Below are 17,681 nucleotides of genomic sequence, written 5' to 3' on the forward strand. Positions count from 1 at the left end.
CCAAATGCGGTGATAATGTTGTGCAGTCACCTCCTTCCTGGCTTTTACCAGGGTAGGGATGACCTCTTCCGGAATGCCATTTTCCCTTAGGATTCGGCGTTCAACCGCCATGCCGTCAAACGCAGCCGCGGTAAGTCTTGGAATAGACACGGTCCCTGCTGAAGCAGGTCCCTTCTTAGAGGTAGAGGCCACGGATCTTCCGTGAGCATCTCGTGAAGTTCCGGGTACCAAGTTCTTCTTGGCCAATCCGGAGCCACGAGTATCGTTCTTACTCCCCTTTGCCGTATAATTCTCAGTACTTTTGGTATGAGAGGCAGAGGAGGAAACACATACACTGACTGGTACACCCATGGTGTTACCAGAGCGTCTACAGCTATTGCCTGAGGGTCTCTTGACCTGGCGCAATACCTGTCCAGTTTTTTGTTGAGGCGGGACGCCATCATGTCCACCATTGGTCTTTCCCAATGGACCACAATCATGTGGAAGACTTCTGGATGAAGTCCCCACTCTCCCGGGTGCAGATCGTGTCTGCTGAGGAAGTCTGCTTCCCAGTTGTCCACTCCCGGGATGAACACAGCTGACAGTGCTAACACATGATTTTCTGCCCAGCGGAGAATCCTTGCAGCTTCTGCCATTGCCCTCCTGCTTCTTGTGCCGCCCTGTCTGTTTACGTGGGCGACTGCCGTGATGTTGTCCGACTGAATCAACACCGGCTGACCCTGAAGCAGAGGTTTTGCCAGGCTTAGAGCATTGTAGATTGCTCTTAGCTCCAGTATATTTATGTGAAGAGACGTCTCCAGGCTTGACCACACGCCCTGGAAGTTTCTTCCCTGTGTGACCGCTCCCCAGCCTCTCAGGCTGGCATCCGTGGTCACTAGGACCCAGTTCTGTATGCCGAATCTGCGGCCCTCTAACAGATGAGCACTCTGCAACCACCATAGCAGAGACACTCTTGTCCTTGTGGACAATTTTATCCGCTGATGCATCTGCAGATGCGATCCGGACCATTTGTCCAGCAGATCCCACTGAAAAGTTCGTGCATGGAATCTGCCGAATGGAATCGCTTCGTAAGAAGCTACCATTTTTCCCAGGACTCTTGTGCATTGATGCACAGATACTTTTCCTGGTTTTAGGAGGTTCCTGACTAGATCGGATAACTCCCTGGCTTTCTCCTCCGGAAGAAATACCTTTTTCTGAACAGTGTCCAGAATCATCCCTAGGAACAACAGACGTGTCGTCGGGATCAGTTGGGATTTTGGAAAATTCAGAATCCACCCGTGTTGTTGGAGCACTACTTGGGTTAGTGCTACTCCGACCTCCAGCTGTTCTCTGGATCTTGCCCTTATCAGGAGATCGTCCAAGTAAGGGATAATTAAGACGCCTTCTCTTCGAAGAAAGATCATCATTTCGGCCATTACCTTGGTAAAGACCCGGGGTGCCGTGGACAATCCAAACGGCAGCGTCTGAAACTGATAATGACAGTTTTGGACCACTAACCTGAGGTACCCTTGGTGTAGGAGGGGTACCTTGACTATCACCTGCTGAGAATACAGCTTGTGAATGGCCTCCAATACCGTCGCCCTGTCGGAGGGAGACGTTGGCAAAGCAGACTTTAGGAAACGGCGAGGAGGGGACTTCTCGAATTCCAACCTGTAACCCTGAGATACTACCTGCAGGATCCAGGGGTCCACCTGCGAGTGAGCCCACTGTGCGCTGAAATGTTTTAGGCGACCCCCCACCGCCCCTGAGTCTGCTTGTAAGGTCCCAGCGTCATTCTTATAGGAACGAAAGGACTGCGGCTGAAAAGCCTGTGGCTTTTTCTGCTGGGAGGTGACCTGGGGTAAAAAGGTGGATTTTCCGGCCGTTGCCGTGGCCACCAGATCCGATAGACCGACCCCAAATAATTCCTCCCCCTTATACGGCAATACTTCCATATGTCGTTTGGAATCCACATCACCTGACCACTGGCGCGTCCATAAACTTCTTCTGGCAGATATGGACATCGCACTTACTCTTGATGCCAGAGTGCAAATATCTCTCTGTGCATCTCGCATATAAAGAAATGCATCCTTTAACTGCTCTATAGTCAGTAAAATACTGTCCCTATCCAGGGTATCAATATTTTCAGACAGTGACTCCGACCAAGCCACGCCAGCACTGCACATCCAGGCTGAGGCGATTGCTGGTCTCAGTATAACACCCGTATGTGTGTATATACTTTTTAATGTATTCTCCAGCCTCCTATCAGCTGGATCCTTGAGGGCGGCCGTATCAGGAGACGGTAACGCCACTTGCTTTGATAAGCGTGTGAGCGCCTTATCCACCCTAGGAGGTGTTTCCCAGCGCGCCCTAACCTCTGGCGGGAAAGGGTATAATGCCAATAACTTCTTTGAAATTAGCAGTTTTCTATCTGGGGTAACCCACGCTTCATCACACACTTCATTCAGTTCCTCTGATTCAGGAAAAACTATCGGTAGTTTTTTCACACCCCACATAATACCCCTTTTTGTGGTACTTGCAGTATCAGAGATATGCAAAGCCTCCTTCATTGCCGTGATCATATAACGTGTGGCCCTACTGGAAAATACGTTTGTTTCTTCACCGTCGACACTGGATTCAGTGTCAGTGTCTGGGTCTGTGTCGACCGACTGAGGTAAAGGGTGTTTTACAGCCCCTGACGGTGTCTGAGACGCCTGGACAGGTACTAACTGGTTTGCCGGCTGTCTCATGTCGTCAACCGACTTTTGTAGTGTGCTGACACTATCCCGTAATTCCATAAACAAAGCCATCCATTCTGGTGTCGACTCCCTAGGGGGTGACATCACCATTACAGGCAATTGCTCCGCCTCCACGCCAACATCGTCCTCATACATGTCGACACACACGTACCGACACACAGCAGACACACAGGAATGCTCTGATAGAAGACAGGACCCCACTAGCCCTTTGGGGAGACAGAGGGAGAGTTTGCCAGCACACACCCAAGCGCTATAAATATATATAGGGACAACCTTAATAAGTGTGTTCCCTTTATAGCAGCTCAAATATTATAAATATCGCCAATAAGTGCCCCCCCCTCTCTGTTTTTACCCTGTTTCTGTAGTGCAGTGCAGGGGAGAGTCCTGGGAGCCTTCCTCGCAGCGGAGCTGGGCAGGAAAATGGCGCTGTGTGCTGAGGAGAATAGGCCCCGCCCCCTTTTCGGCGGGCTTCTTCTCCCGGTTTTTTTGGAACCTGGCAGGGGTTAAATACATCCATATAGCCCCAGGGGCTATATGTGATATATTTTAGCCAGAATAGGTATATTACATTGCTGCCCAGGGCGCCCCCCCCAGCGCCCTGCACCCTCAGTGACCGCTGGTGTGAAGTGAGCGGAGAGCAATGGCGCACAGCTGCAGTGCTGTGCGCTACCTCATGAAGACTGAGACGTCTTCTGCCGCCGGTTTCTGGACCTCTTCTCTATTCGGCATCTGCAAGGGGGTCGGCGGCACGGCTCCGGTGACCCATCCAGGCTGTACCTGTGATCGTCCCTCTGGAGCTAGTGTCCAGTAGCCTAAGAAGCAAATCCATCCTGCACGCAGGTGAGTTCACTTCTTCTCCCCTAAGTCCCTCGTTGCAGTGAGCCTGTTGCCAGCAGGACTCACTGAAAATAAAAAACCTAACAAACTTTTTCTAAGCAGCTCTTTAGGAGAGCCACCTAGATTGCACCCTGCTCGGACGGGCACAAAAACCTAACTGAGGCTTGGAGGAGGGTCATAGGGGGAGGAGCCAGTACACACCACCTAGTGGTCAAACTTTTAAATTTTGTGCCCTGTCTCCTGCGGAGCCGCTATTCCCCATGGTCCTGACGGAGTCCCAGCATCCACTAGGACGTCAGAGAAAACTGTATTATGTGCAATTTTGCCAAAGGTATACTTATTGCAGCCCAGGGCGCCCCCCCCCCCAGTGCCCTGCACCCACCAGTGACCGGAGCGTGTGGTGTGCTGTGGGAGCAATGGCGCACAGCTGCAGTGCTGTGCGCTAACTTATTGAAGACCGGAGTCTTCAGCCGCCGTTTTTCTTCTGGTTCTTCCGTCTTCTGGCTCTGCAAGGGGGACGGCGGCGCGGCTCCGGGAACGGACGATCGAGGTCGGGCCCTGTGTTCGATCCCTCTGGAGCTAATGGTGTCCAGTAGCCTTAGAAGCACAAGCTAGCTGCAAGCAGGTAGGTTTGCTTCTCTCCCCTCAGTCCCTCGTAGCAGTGAGTCTGTTGCCAGCAGATCTCACTGAAAATAAAAAACCTAACAAATACTTTCTTTTCTAGTAAGCTCAGAAGAGCCCACTAGGTGCATCCAGCTCTGGCCAGGCACAGATTCTAACTGGGGTCTGGAGGAGGGGCATAGAGGGAGGAGCCAGTGCACACCAGATATAGTACCTAATCTTTCTTTTAAGAGTGCCCAGTCTCCTGCGGAGCCTGTCTATTCCCCATGGTCCTTGCGGAGTACCCAGAATCCACTAGGACGTCAGAAATATAAATTATAGTACACCTTATGGAGGCCAAACCACGGGTGTTCTACCCCAGAAGCCTGAGAATTTGTACAGTTTTGTGGTATAGACTCCCCAGGAGAATATATACATTCTGCAGTACAGGACCAAGTCCCCTATGGTAAAGTGGGTTACACATACAGGAAATTGTGAACACAGTTTCCCCCAGAGTACCTTCAGAGAATCACAGAGCACTAGGAGCAAGCCACACTGCGCCCATATAAGCTTTTATTATGATAAAAACCCCTCTGACTAGCTTAACCTTAACAGGGTAGCTAGTGCCTTATTACACCCCCCCCCCCCTTATCTATAACACATCGTTACCGCAGTGTATGTGGAGGGTATCGTTCCCTGTCAGCATCTTCTGCAGGGAGAAAATGGTGCTGGTGAGCGCTGGATCCGCTCTGAGGAGAAGTCCGGTCCCCTGTAATGGCGCGCGCCTTCCCGCACTAAATTGTTTATACTGGCCTGAGGTATTTTGTCACTAACAGCGGGATTAGACCCTGTTAGCAGTGTTGACCAGTGTAGGGTGATCCGCGCTGGCCCAGGACGCCCCTCAAAGCACCATACACATAGTGCCGCTGAGCCTGTCAGAGTTGTGCTCCCACCCTTGTGCCGCCATTCCCGCCGGCGACCCGCTACCCGGGCTGCCGGCGCTGTACTCACCACTCTTCTTTCTTCTGGCTCTGTTAGGGGGTGGCGGCCGTGCTGCGTGAGTGAGCGGTCGCCTCGTGGGCTTGCAATCAGCACACTCAGGAGCTCCGTGTCCTGTCAGCGGAGATAGAGAACCATTAACTTCCAAGAGTTGGTTCCTACTCGCCCCTAAGTCCCACAAAGCAGGGAGGCTGTTGCCAGCAGCCAGCCTGTACCCAACAAACTCAGAATAAAATAAAACTAGAAAAACTACTAATCTCTTCAAGTGCCAGTAGCTCCTAGTGGACCCGTCTATACCCCATGGTACTAAATGGAACCCCAGCATCCTCAAGGACGTAAAAGAAATAATGTATACAGTGAGTCTGCAGCATGTAATACAGCTCCGATATTGCTCAATATACCAATGTCATAATACAGGGGAGACAAATTCCAGATTGAAACTATGTATTCCGGAACAATATTCTATATTCTGTGTATTATTCTATATGACTAGGTCTATTTTCTAAAGGATATGGCTCTATAAACTGCCATTTGGCTCACATCACAATGCAACGGGGGATTGGGTATGTGTGACCGGTCACAATACTGACGGCGGGATTCTGGCTGTTAGATGGCCGGCAGGGGGCGAGCGCAACAAAGCCCCTTGCGAGCTCGCTACGCTCGCCACAGGTTCTATTCTCACTCTATGGGTGTCGTGGACACACACGAGTGGGAATAGTCCCTGTGGGTCGGCATGCCGACCAGCGGGATTTTCAGATTCCGGCATTGATATTGTGACCAGCGGTCAGGACATAAACGGATCCTGCTGCGGGAGCTCCCTAGCCAATAACATGCTACAGTAAGCGCTGGTACAAGCCCTCTGCCAGGAACAAATTGCAGAGTAAGGGGCCCTACACACTGGCCGACCCGCCGCCGAGCTGCCTGATGGCGGATACGGCCGACGAGCGACCCGGCGGCGGGGGGGCAGTGACGGGGGGAGTGAAGTTTCTTCACTCCCCCCGTCACCCGGCTGCATTGAAGTGCAGGCAAATATGGACGAGATCGTCCATATTGGCCTGCATGTACAGCCGACGGGGGACCAGCGATGAACGAGCGCGGGGACGCGCATCGTTCATCGCTGGAGCCTCCACACTGAAAGATATGAACGAGTTCTCGTTCATTTATTAACGAAATCGTTCATATCTTTCAAAAAAATCGGCCAGTGTGTAGGGCCATTAAGGGAGCAATGCCCTTTATAGCTCCTGTGTAAGTGGCAATGTGACTAGCTGGAAAGTGGAGTGTGTAACTGCAGTGTAGAATACAGATGTGTGTCTGAGAGGAAACTACTCACTTTGACTTTCCAACTGCGCTGTCCCCAAGACAGATGATTTTGACATTTTCATCTGCATCATATTTCTCTTGATCAACCTCAGTGACTACGTGTCCATCTTCAGCCATGCTGATGACACCCCTCCTCCAATTTCCCACACATCCAAAATAAAATCACACAATCAGCTATGAGCAGACAGGGACAAAGTTCTCTGTAAGCAGCGTGATGGCTTTCGTAGTGAAAGTATTTTACCTTTATAATGAAAGAACAACAATATCAATTACTTTGTAAGTTATCAGAAAATGACCTTCATACTTTCATATAGCCTAGAGTAAACACATATGGATTGTCATAGTTCTAAATGACAGAAAATTGCTTGAAAGAGACTGGTTGCAAACCAAACTAGTGACAAGACAATGATCACAACTGATACAAGGGTCTATTTATCAAGTAATATTTGCAGGATATTGGGAGTTTGTCAGGTGGTACCTGTAAATATTAAGTATCCCCTGTATAACTATGTTTAGCTAGTGTTAGGCTACAATGGCTATGGGGCTACTTTCCGCAGAGTTTATCAAGAGAACCTACCCGGCACTCTACGCTTGCACATGCTGCTTAGCAGGACGTCACTGTGGTCTCAATAGGAATGTGAAGTGATTGCATTAGTGCTGCTGCAGAAGTAAAGTGATTGCACAAATGACCACTTTACCTTTTATACTTCAGTGTCAGGCATGTGTCCTCGCATGTGTTATGATACAATGCCCCGATAATTTGAGACTTTGAGAGGAGGCTGGGACGCTGACGGAAACCAGAAGTGAAGCGGCGGCGGAAGTCGGGGCAGGTGCCGGGCTGAGCGCAGTGGAGCGTGCATCAAGATGATCACTGCTGCCAGGGCCGGCTCCAGGCATGTTCGGATAGAGCGGCCGCGCAGGGCATCACCCTTTATGGGCGCCGCCATATTCGAGCCTGGAGCCAGGCTGCTGCTATACACTACTCTAATCTGTGTGCGCTGTGCGGCGCTGGCGTCTGACGCCGGCAGCGCACACAGAGCGCACTGAATAGTTTAGCAAGTTCGCCCCGCGGCCCACAGCACTCCCCCTCCCAGCACAGCAGGTACTGTGGGGGCATATATGGCACTGTGGGGGCATTTATGTATCGGGCACTGTGGGGGCATTTATGTATCGGGCACTGTGAGGGCATATCTGGCACTGTGGGGGCATTTATGTATCTGGCACTGTGGGGGTATATCTGCCACTGTGGGGGCATTTCGGACACTGTTGGGGCTCTTATGTAACGGGCACTGTGAGGGCATATCTGGCACTGTGGGGGCATTTCGGACACTGTGGGGGCTCTTATGTATCGGGCACTGTGAGGGCATATCTGACACTGTGGGGGCATTTATGTATCGGGCACTGTGGGGGCATTTATGTATTGGGCACTGTGAGGGCATATCTGGCACTGTGGGGGCATATCTGCCACTGTGGGGGCATTGTGGACACTGTGGGGGCTCTTATGTATCGGGCACTGTGAGGGCATATCTGCCACTGTGGGGGCTCTTATGTATCGGGCACTGTGAGGGCATATCTGGAACTGTGGGGGCATTTCGGACATTGTGGGGGCATTTATTGTATGTATCTGGCACCGTGGGGGCATATCTGTCACTGTGGGGGCATATCTGTATCTGTCACTGTGGGGGCATATCTGGCACTGTGGGGGCATTTATGTATCTGGCATTGTGGGGGCATATCTGGCACTGTGGGGTCATTTATGTATCTGGCACTGTGGGGGCATACCTGTCCCTGTGGGGGAATATCTGGCACTGTGGGGGCATTTATGTATCTGGCACTGCTGGGGGGGCATATAACGTGTCGCTGGCACTGCTGGGGGCATATCACGTGTAACTGGCACTGCTGGGGGGCATATCACGTGTAACTGGCACTGCTGGGGGGCATATCACGTGTAACTGGCACTGCTGGGAGGCATATCACGTGTAACTGGCACTGCTGGGAGGCATATCACGTGTAGCTGGTACTGCTGGGGGCATATCATGTGTATCTGGCACTGCTGGGGGGCATATCATGTGTATCTGGCACTGCTGGGGGGCATATCATGTGCATCTGGCACTGCTGGGGGGCATATCATGTCTATCTAGCACTGCTGGGGGCATATCGTGTCTATCTAGCACTGCTGGGGGGCATTTGTATCTGGCACTGTGGGAGCATTTATGTATCAGTCACTGTGGGGGCATTTACGTATCAGGCACTGTGGGGGCATTTACGTATCAGGCACTGTGGGGGCATTTACGTATCAGGCACTGTGGGGGCATTTACGTATCAGGCACTGTGGGGGCATTTACGTATCAGGCACTGTGGGGGCCTTTCGGACACTGTGTCGACATTTATGTAACTGACACTGTGCGGGCATTTATGTATCTGGCACTGTGCGGGCATGTCATGTGTACCTGGCACTGCTGGGGGGCATGTCATGTGTACCTGGCACTGCTGGGGGGGCATGTCCTGTGTACCTGGCACTGCTGGGGGGCATATCAAGTCTATCTGGCACTGCTGGGGGGCATATCAAGTCTATCTGGCACTGCTGGGGGCATATCATGTCTAGCTGGCACTGCTGGGGGCATATCAAGTCTAGCTGGCACTGCTGGGGGCATATCATGTCTAGCTGGCACTGCACTACTGTAGAAATTATGTTTATCTGGCTCTATACTGGAGACATTATGTGTAAGGAACACTACTGTGGCTGTTATGTGTAAGACTGCTAATTGTGTGCGTAGAGGGGGTGTGAAAAATAGGATTTTACTACCTACCGGTAAATCCTTTTCTCCTAGTCCGTAGAGGATGCTGGGGACTACAAAAAGACCATGGGGTATATAGTGTTCACTCTAGGAGTGAAAAGGGGCAGGGCGCCGGACTCCGGGGGCACATGTGCGCCCGAAACGGGGGCGTGGCCACACCTACGTCATTTTAGGGGGCGGTGCGGCCCACAGACGCTACTATAGAGAGCGTCTGTGGCCGGCGACGTCACTGTTGGGGGCGTGCACAGCACCTCCGTCGGTGCTGGGCTTCCCCCAGCCCTCTCCCAATGCGTGAATGGATGCCGCGCGCATGCGCACGGCATCTTTACACGCCGGGAGGGCAGGAAGCAGGCGGCTGTTCTAGCAGGGCGCCGCAAAAGGGGCAGGGTGGGTTTTGCCTGCTAAAAAACGGGCAGGGCGCGGCGCCCTGCTAAAACAGCCTAGAGTGAACACTAGGTATAGACGGGATCCGCAGGAGACATGGGCACTTTAAGACTTTAAATGGGCGTGAACTGGCTCCTCACTCTATGCCCCTCCTTCAGACCTCAATTATAGGAACTGTGCCCAGAGGAGACGGACATTTTGAGGAAAAGGATTTCGTTAAACTAAGGGTGAGATACATACCAGCTCACACCACAACACACCGTACAACATGGCATTTCACTAAAACCAGTTAACAGCAACAGGCTGACCCTTACCAAAACACAACCTTTGTGTAACATAAGCAATAACTATATACAATTACTGCAGATAGAGTCCGCACTGGGACGGGCGCCCAGCATCCTCTACGGACTAAGAGAAAAGGATTTACCGGTAGGTATTAAAATCCTATTTTCTCATACGTCCTAGATGATGCTGGGGACTCCAAAAGGACCATGGGGTTTATACCAAAGCTCCAAACCGGGAGGGAGAGTGCGGATGACTCTGCAGCACCGATTGAGCAAACAGGAGGTCCTCATCAGCCAGGGTATCAAACTTGTAGAACTTTGCAAAAGTGTTTGTCCCCGACCAAGTAGCTGCTCGGTAAAGCTGTAAAGCCGAGACACCTTGGGCAGCAGCCCAAGACGAGCCCACCTTCCTAGTGGAATGGGCTTTCACCGATTTCGGTAACGGCAAACCAGCCGTAGAATGAGCCTGCTGAATCGTATTACAGATCCAGCGTGCAATAGTCTGCTTAGAAGCAGGAGCGCCAACCTTGTTGGCCGCATACAGGACAAACAGCGCCTCTGTCTTCCTAACCCGAGCCGTTCTGGCTACATACATTTTCATAGCTCTGACCACATCAAGAGACTTGGAATCAGCCAAGGCTTCAGTAGCCACAGACACCACAATAGGTTGGTTTATGTGAAACGAAGAAACCACCTTTGGTAGAAATTGTTGACGAGTTCTCAACTCTGCTCTATCCTCATGGAAAATCAGATAGGGGCTTTTGTGAGACAAAGCCGCCAATTCGGACACCCGCCTTGCGGACGCCAAGGCCAATAGCATGACCACCTTCCAAGTGAGAAATTCCAACAATGTGACGTGAGGAACTGTAACACCACATTAAGGTCCCACGGTGCCACAGGGGGCACAAACGGAGGTTGGATGTGTAGCACGCCTTTCACGAAAGTCTGCACTTCTGGAAGTGAGGCTAATTCCCTTTGAAAGAAAATTGATAAGGCCGACACCTGCACTTTAATGGAGCCTAACTTCAGGCCCGCATCCACACCTGCTTGCAAAAAGTGGAGAAAACGTCCCAGCTGAAATTCTTCAGTAGGAGCCTTCTAGGATTCACACCAAGACACTTATTTTCTCCAAATATGGTGATAATGATTCGCCGTTACCTACTTTCTAGCTTTGAGTAGAGTGGGGATGACTTCCCCGGGAATACCCTTCCTAGCTAGGATTTGGCGTTCAACCGCCATGCCGTCAAACGCAACCGCGGTAAGTCCTGGAACACACACAGCCCTTGCTGTAACAGATCCTCTCTGAGAGGAAGAGGCCAGGGATCTCCTGTGAGTAATTCCTGAAGATCCGGATACCAGGCCCTCCATGGCCAATCTGGAACAATGAGTATTGTCCAAACACTTTTTCTTCTTATGATGCTTAATACCTTTGGGATGAGTGGAAGCGGAGGGAACACATAGACCGACTGAAACACCCACGTTGTCACTAGTGCATCCACTGCTATTGCTTGAGGGTCCCTCGACCTGGAACATTATGTCCGAAGCTTCTTGTTGAGGTGAGACGCCATCATGTCTATTTGAGGAAGTCCCCAACGACTTGTCACTTCTGCAAAGACCTCTTGATGAAGACCCCACTCTCCTGGACGGAGATCGTGTCTGCTGAGGAAGTCTGCTTCCCAGTTGTCCACTCCTGGACTGAAGACCGCTGACAGAGCACTTGCAAGTTTTTCTGCCCAGCGAAGAATCTTGGTGGCCTCCGCCCGCCATCGCTGCTCTGCTCTTCGTTCCGCCCTGGCGGTTTATGTGCGCCACGGCTGTGATGTCGTCCGACTGAATCAGGACGGGCAGGTCGCGAAGATGTTCCGCCTGCCTCAGGCCGTTGTAGATGGCCCTTAACTCCAGCACGATTATGTGCAGACAAGCTTTCTGGCTTGACCATTTTCCCTGGAAATTTTGTCCCGGTGTGACTGCTCCCCAACCTCGGAGACTCGCGTCCGTGGTCACCAGAATCCAATCTTGGATTCCGAACCTGCGACCCTCTAGAAGGTGAGAACTTTGGAGCCACCACAGAAGAGAAACCCTGGCCCTGGGGGACAGGCTTATCTTCCGGTGTACCTGCAGATGGGACCCGGACCACTTGTCTAGCAGGTCCCACTGAAACGTTTTTGCATGGAACTTGCCAAACAGAATGGCCTCGTAGGCCGCCACCATTTTTCCCAGCACTCAAGTGCAGTGATGAATCGACACTCTTGGCGGTTTCAGAAGTTCCTTGACCATGTTCTGGATTTCCTGAGCTTTTTCCAACGGGAGAAAGATCCTCTGCAGGTCAGTGTCCAGAATCATGCCCAAAAACGATAGCCGAGTTGTTGGAATCGGCTGCGACTTTTGTAAATTTAGGAACCAGCCATGCTTTTGCAGCACCTTCAGGGAGAGCGCAACGCTTTTCAGTAAATGCTCCTGTGATCTCGCCTTTATCAGGAGATCATCCAAGTATGGGATAATTGTGACCCCTTGCTTGCGCAGGAGCACCATCGTTTCCGCCATTACCTTGGTGAAAATCCACGGGGCCGTGGAAAGACCAAACGGCAACGTCTGAAATTGGTAGTGACAATCCTGAACAGCGAACCTCAGGTACGCCTGCTGAGGAGGATATATGGGGACATGTAGATACGCATCGTTTATGTCGACCGACACCATAAAATCCCCCCCTTCCAGACTGGAGATCACTGTTCGGAGAGATTCCATCTTGAATTTAAATTTTTTTAAATAAAGGTTGAGGGATTTTAAGTTCAGAATCGGCCTGACCGAACCATCCAGCTTCGGGACTACAAACAGGGTTGAATAAAACCCGTCTCCCCATTGTGACGGGGGTACCGTGACAATGACTTGCTGTTGACACAGCTTTTGTATTGCAGCACATACTACCTCTCTCTCTGGAAGAGAAACTGGTAAGGCCGATTTGAAAAATCGGTGCGGAGGCACGTCTTGGAATTTCAGCTTGTATCCTTGGGTCACAATATCCAGCACACAAGGATCTAGGTCTGAACGAACCCAGACCTGACTGAACAGTTGAAGACGTGCCCCCACCGGTGCGGACTCCCGCAGCGTCATGCAGTGGACTTGTTGAAGCCGGGGAGGACTTCTGTTCCTGGGAGCTTGCCCCAGCCGGGGATCTTTACCTCTTCTCTTATCTCTGGCCGCGAGGAAGGAAGAACCACGTCCTTTCCTGAACTTTTGCGACCGAAAGGACTGCATCTGGTATTGAGGTGTTTTCTTTTGCTGTGGAGGGACAAAAGGCAAAAAGGAAGACTTACCCGCGGTAGCTGTGGAAACCAGGTCCGCGAGGCCCTCACCAAACAAAACTTCACCTTTGTAGGGCAGAGCCTCCATAGCCTTCTTAGAGTCAGCATCACCATTCCATTGATGAGTCCACAACGCCCTCCTAGCCGATATTGCCATGGCATTGGCCCTTGATCCCAAGAGGCCAATATCCCTTGCAGCCTCCCTTAGATAAACTGCTGCGTCCCTGACGTGACCCAGGGTCAAAACTACGCTGTCCCTATCCAGGGTGTCTATGTCAGAAAACAAGTTATCTGCCCACTTTTCAATAGCGCTACTCACCCATGCCGATGCCACGGCCGGCCTGAGTAGCGTACCGGTAGTAACATAAATAGATTTTAAGGTAGTTTCCTGTTTACGATCCGCAGGATCCTTAAGGGCTGCCGTGTCAGGGGACGGTAGCGCCACCTTCTTGGACAAACACGCCAGGGCTTTGTCCACTGTGGGTGATGATTCCCACCGTAATCTATCCGGCGAGGGCAAAGGATACGCCATAGCAATTCTCCTGGGAATCTGCAGTCTCTTGTCAGGAGACTCCCAAGCCTTTTCAAAAAGAGCGTTCAATTCATGAGAGGGAGGAAACATTACCTCAGGTTTCTTTCCCTTAAACATACAGACCCTTGTGTCAGGGACAGTGGTGTCTTCTGTGATATGCAACACATCTTTAATAACCACAATCATGTACTGAATACTCTTAGCCACTTTAGGATGTAACTTGGCATCATTATAGTCGACACTGGAGTCGGAATCCGTGTCGGTATCTGTCTGCTACCTGGGTAAATGGACGTTTCTGAGACCCTGAGGGGGCCTGAGACTGTGATAAAAATAGGATTTTGGTACTTACCAGGTAAATCCTTTTCTTTGAATCCATAGGGGGCACTGGAGTACTCTTGGGATATGGACGGCTTCCGCAGGAACAAGGCACTAAATAAATTAATTTTGGAACTACTCCTCCCCTCCATATCCCAGAGTACCTCAGTGTTTTTTACTGAGCCGAACAGCAGCTATAGAGAGGTTGACAATGTAGAATTATATACAACATAACGGACAACAATAAAGTTGACACATAACGTTACCGACAACTAAACAGTTGATACCATAACTGATTAGAACTTGATAATTTGAACCAGTCGGTGAGAGTGTGTTACCATAAGATCCCCTGAACTTACCACAAGCCAAGTAAAACTGCTCTGGGTGGGCGTCCAGTGCCCCCTATGGATTCAAAGAAAAGGATTTACCTGGTAAGTACCAAAATCCTATTTTCTTTTTCATCCACTAGGGGTCACTGGAGTACTCTTGGGACGTACCAAAGCTTCCCCCGTGGGCGGGAGAGCTGTTTGGCAACTGTAACACTAGGCGGTCAAAGCTAGATGCTGATGCCGAAAATGTATCAAACTTGTAAAAGCGCACAAACGTGTGCACTGAAGACCATGTAGCCGCATGGTAAAGCTGGGTCGTAGAAGCTCCACGACCCGCTGCCCATGACGTTCCCTCAGAACGTGTGAAATGAGCTGTTACTGATGTAGGCGGCTGTAACCTAGCATGAAGGTAAGCCTGACGTATGGTCAGTTTTACCCATCTGGATAAGGTCTGCTTAGAAGCTGGCCACCCATCTTGGCAGCATCATAAAGAACAAACAACGTATCCGTCTTACGAACTGTAGACGTTCGGGATACATAAACGCGTAGTGCGCGTACCACAACCAAAGTTCCAGAATCTCCTGTTAACACTGTAACTACTATTGGTTGATTGATGTGAAAAAATGACACTACTTTTGGTAAGAAAGCGGGATTCGTCCGAAGTTCCGCTCTGTCATCATGAAACACCAAATACGGTGGCTTGCATGACAAGGCACCCAAATCTGAAACACGCCTTGCCGAACCTAAGGCTAGGAGAAAATCGTTTTCCAAGTGAGAAACTTAATATCCACTTGTTGTAAGGGTTCAAAATATAAAGACTGTAAGAAATCTAAAACTAGATTCAAATCCCATGGCGCTGTAGGTGGAATGAATGGTGGCTGTACTCTGAGGACACCCTGCAGAAAAGTGTGTACCGACGGCAATAGAGCCAATCGTCTTTGAAAGTAAATTGACAACGCAGATATCTGCACTTTTAGTGTGGATAAACGCAGTCCTCCATCTAACCCTGTCTGTAGAAATAACAAAAGACGGGATAACTTGAAAGATGATGTTGGAAACTTCCGAGCTTTACACCAACCTATATAGGCAAGCCAAATTCTGTAATAATGAGCTGCCGTAACCGTTTCCTAGCTCGTAACATGGTTGGTATAACCGATTCTGGAATGCCCTCTCTTCTTAAGAGGGCGGTCTCAACAGCCACCCCGTCAAACGCAGCCGCGCTAAATCGGGGTAAAGGAACGGACCCTGTTGTAACAAGTCCGGACGTAATGGGAGCGGCCAAGGATCATCTGCGAGTAGTCCGCGGAGATCCGAGAACCAAGCTCTCCGAGGCCAATGAGGCGCCACTAGTATGACTGTGACGGATTCTCTTTTGATCCGTTTTAGCAACAGAGGGAGCAGCGGAAACGGTGGAAACAGATACACGAGGCTGTACGGCCACGCGATTGTGAGAGCATCCACCGCCACTGCCTTTGGATCTCTCGTTCTGGACACATACTGGGCGTTTGATGATTGTGGCGAGATGCCATCAGGTCCACTTGAGGGTAACCCCACCTCAGGACCAACATGTGAAACACTTCTGAATTTAATGCCCATTCTCCTGGATGAAAATCCCGACGGCTGAGATAATCCGCCTCCCAGTTGTCCACTCCCGGAATGAACACTGCCGACAATATCATTTGGTGATACTTGGCCAACTGAGGATTCGAGCTACCTCCCGCATTGCCATGCGGTTTCTCGTTCCTCCTTGTTTGTTGATGTATGCGACTGCCGTCGCATTGAGCAATCTTTCGTGATCCGCCCAGAGACTCTGGAGCTGACAATTTTGAACTACAGCTCCCCAACCTCTGAGACACGCGTCCGTCGTTAGAATTATCCAATTCCAGGCTCCGAACCGTTTCCCTGTGGTTAGATTGTGTACTTTGAGCCACCAGAGTAGAGACACTCTGGCCCGTGGCGACAACCTCACCCTGTGGTGATTCTGCAGATGCGAGCCCGACCACTGTGCGAGCACATCCAGTTGAAAAGGACGTGAGTGAAATCTTCCGAACTGAAGCGATTCGAAAGCCGCCACCATTGTGCCTAAGAGACGAATGCACAAATGTACCGAGACTGTGCGTGGCTTGAGCACTAATTGTAACAGATGACGAATGACCAGTACTTTCTGTTCTGGTAGGTAAATTCTTTGATTTACCGTATCGAGAATCATACCTAGGAATTGAAGTCGTTGAGACGGAATTTGATGTGATTTCTTGGAGTTGACATTCCAACCGTGCTGAACTAGTACATTGTACGTTAGCAACGCATGTTGGAGGAGCATCTGTTGAGACGGAGCTTTGATGAGCAGATCATCCAAGTACGGAACTGTTATCACTCCCAGGGATCATCACAGACATCACTTTGGTGAATACCCGAGGCGCTGACGAGAGGCCAAACGGTAGAGCCTAACTGGTAATAGTTCTGTCGTATCGTAACACGCAAGAACCTCTGATGAGGTGGTGTAAGTACGTATCCTTAAGATACAGCGCAAGCATGAATTCCTGTGGCTATAAACGTGCAGTTACTGACCGCAGGGATTCCATATTGAATCTGTAGTAAGTGTACTGAATGAGCCCTTTTAGGATCAATATTAGTCTGACAGAGCCATCCGGCTTTTTTTTTTTTTTTTTGTACTACAAAAAAAACTAGAATAATAACCGTGACCTTGTTGTCAGGGACCGGGATCCAAACTGCTGAAACTAGCAGAGACTGAATCACAATCTGCCTAGCTGCCTTCTTGTCTTCTGACACAGGCATACCTGTCTTAAAAAAAGCCGCTTTTGGTGTGAGTCAACCGTCTGAAACCACGCCAATCCGAGAAGGGCTGGAAGCCCGTCATGCCACTGGCTTGTCGGCGTTCTTCTGACGACGGTTAGTGGTTTGTTGAAAACTACGTCCTTTATCACGCCTACTGTGCCTCTAGCACGGCCTCAAAATGACTGAGGTCTAAAGGCTTTGAAAGGTGGACTTGAACATTGCGTTTAGGAACCTGTGTAGGTAATGGTAGAAAACCAGACTTTCCCCCCAGTGGCCTGAGAAACACATATGGACCGATGAGGACCAAATAACATCTCTCCAGCGTAAGGCAACGCTGCTATTTTGGACTCTGCTACTGCCAGCCAAGAACGCAGCCAGAGTGCTCATCGGGTCGCAACGAGTAAAGCTGAAAAGGTGAGAACTAACCTGGCCGACATACATAGAAGC

The 17,681-nt window shown here is 50.5% G+C and overlaps 1 protein-coding gene across 3 annotated transcripts in view; it reads right to left on the minus strand.

Moving 5' to 3' along the window:
* RABL2B (RAB, member of RAS oncogene family like 2B) overlaps nt 1–17,681 on the minus strand; it is a 148,463-nt gene that overhangs the window by 96,686 nt on the left and 34,096 nt on the right. For 2 of the 3 annotated variants that reach the window (XM_063926636.1, XM_063926637.1), the window contains exon 2: nt 6,505–6,735. The exons of the other annotated variant lie outside the window; for it this stretch is intronic. In XM_063926636.1, coding sequence (XP_063782706.1) covers nt 6,505–6,611 — 107 coding nt within the window. In that variant the 5' untranslated portion in view covers nt 6,612–6,735. The remainder of the gene's footprint in view (nt 1–6,504; nt 6,736–17,681) is intronic. 3 annotated transcript variants of the gene reach the window in all.

Source organism: Pseudophryne corroboree, chromosome 6 (assembly GCF_028390025.1).
Source record: "Pseudophryne corroboree isolate aPseCor3 chromosome 6, aPseCor3.hap2, whole genome shotgun sequence".
In the NCBI taxonomy this organism is placed as follows: Eukaryota; Metazoa; Chordata; class Amphibia; order Anura; family Myobatrachidae; genus Pseudophryne; species Pseudophryne corroboree.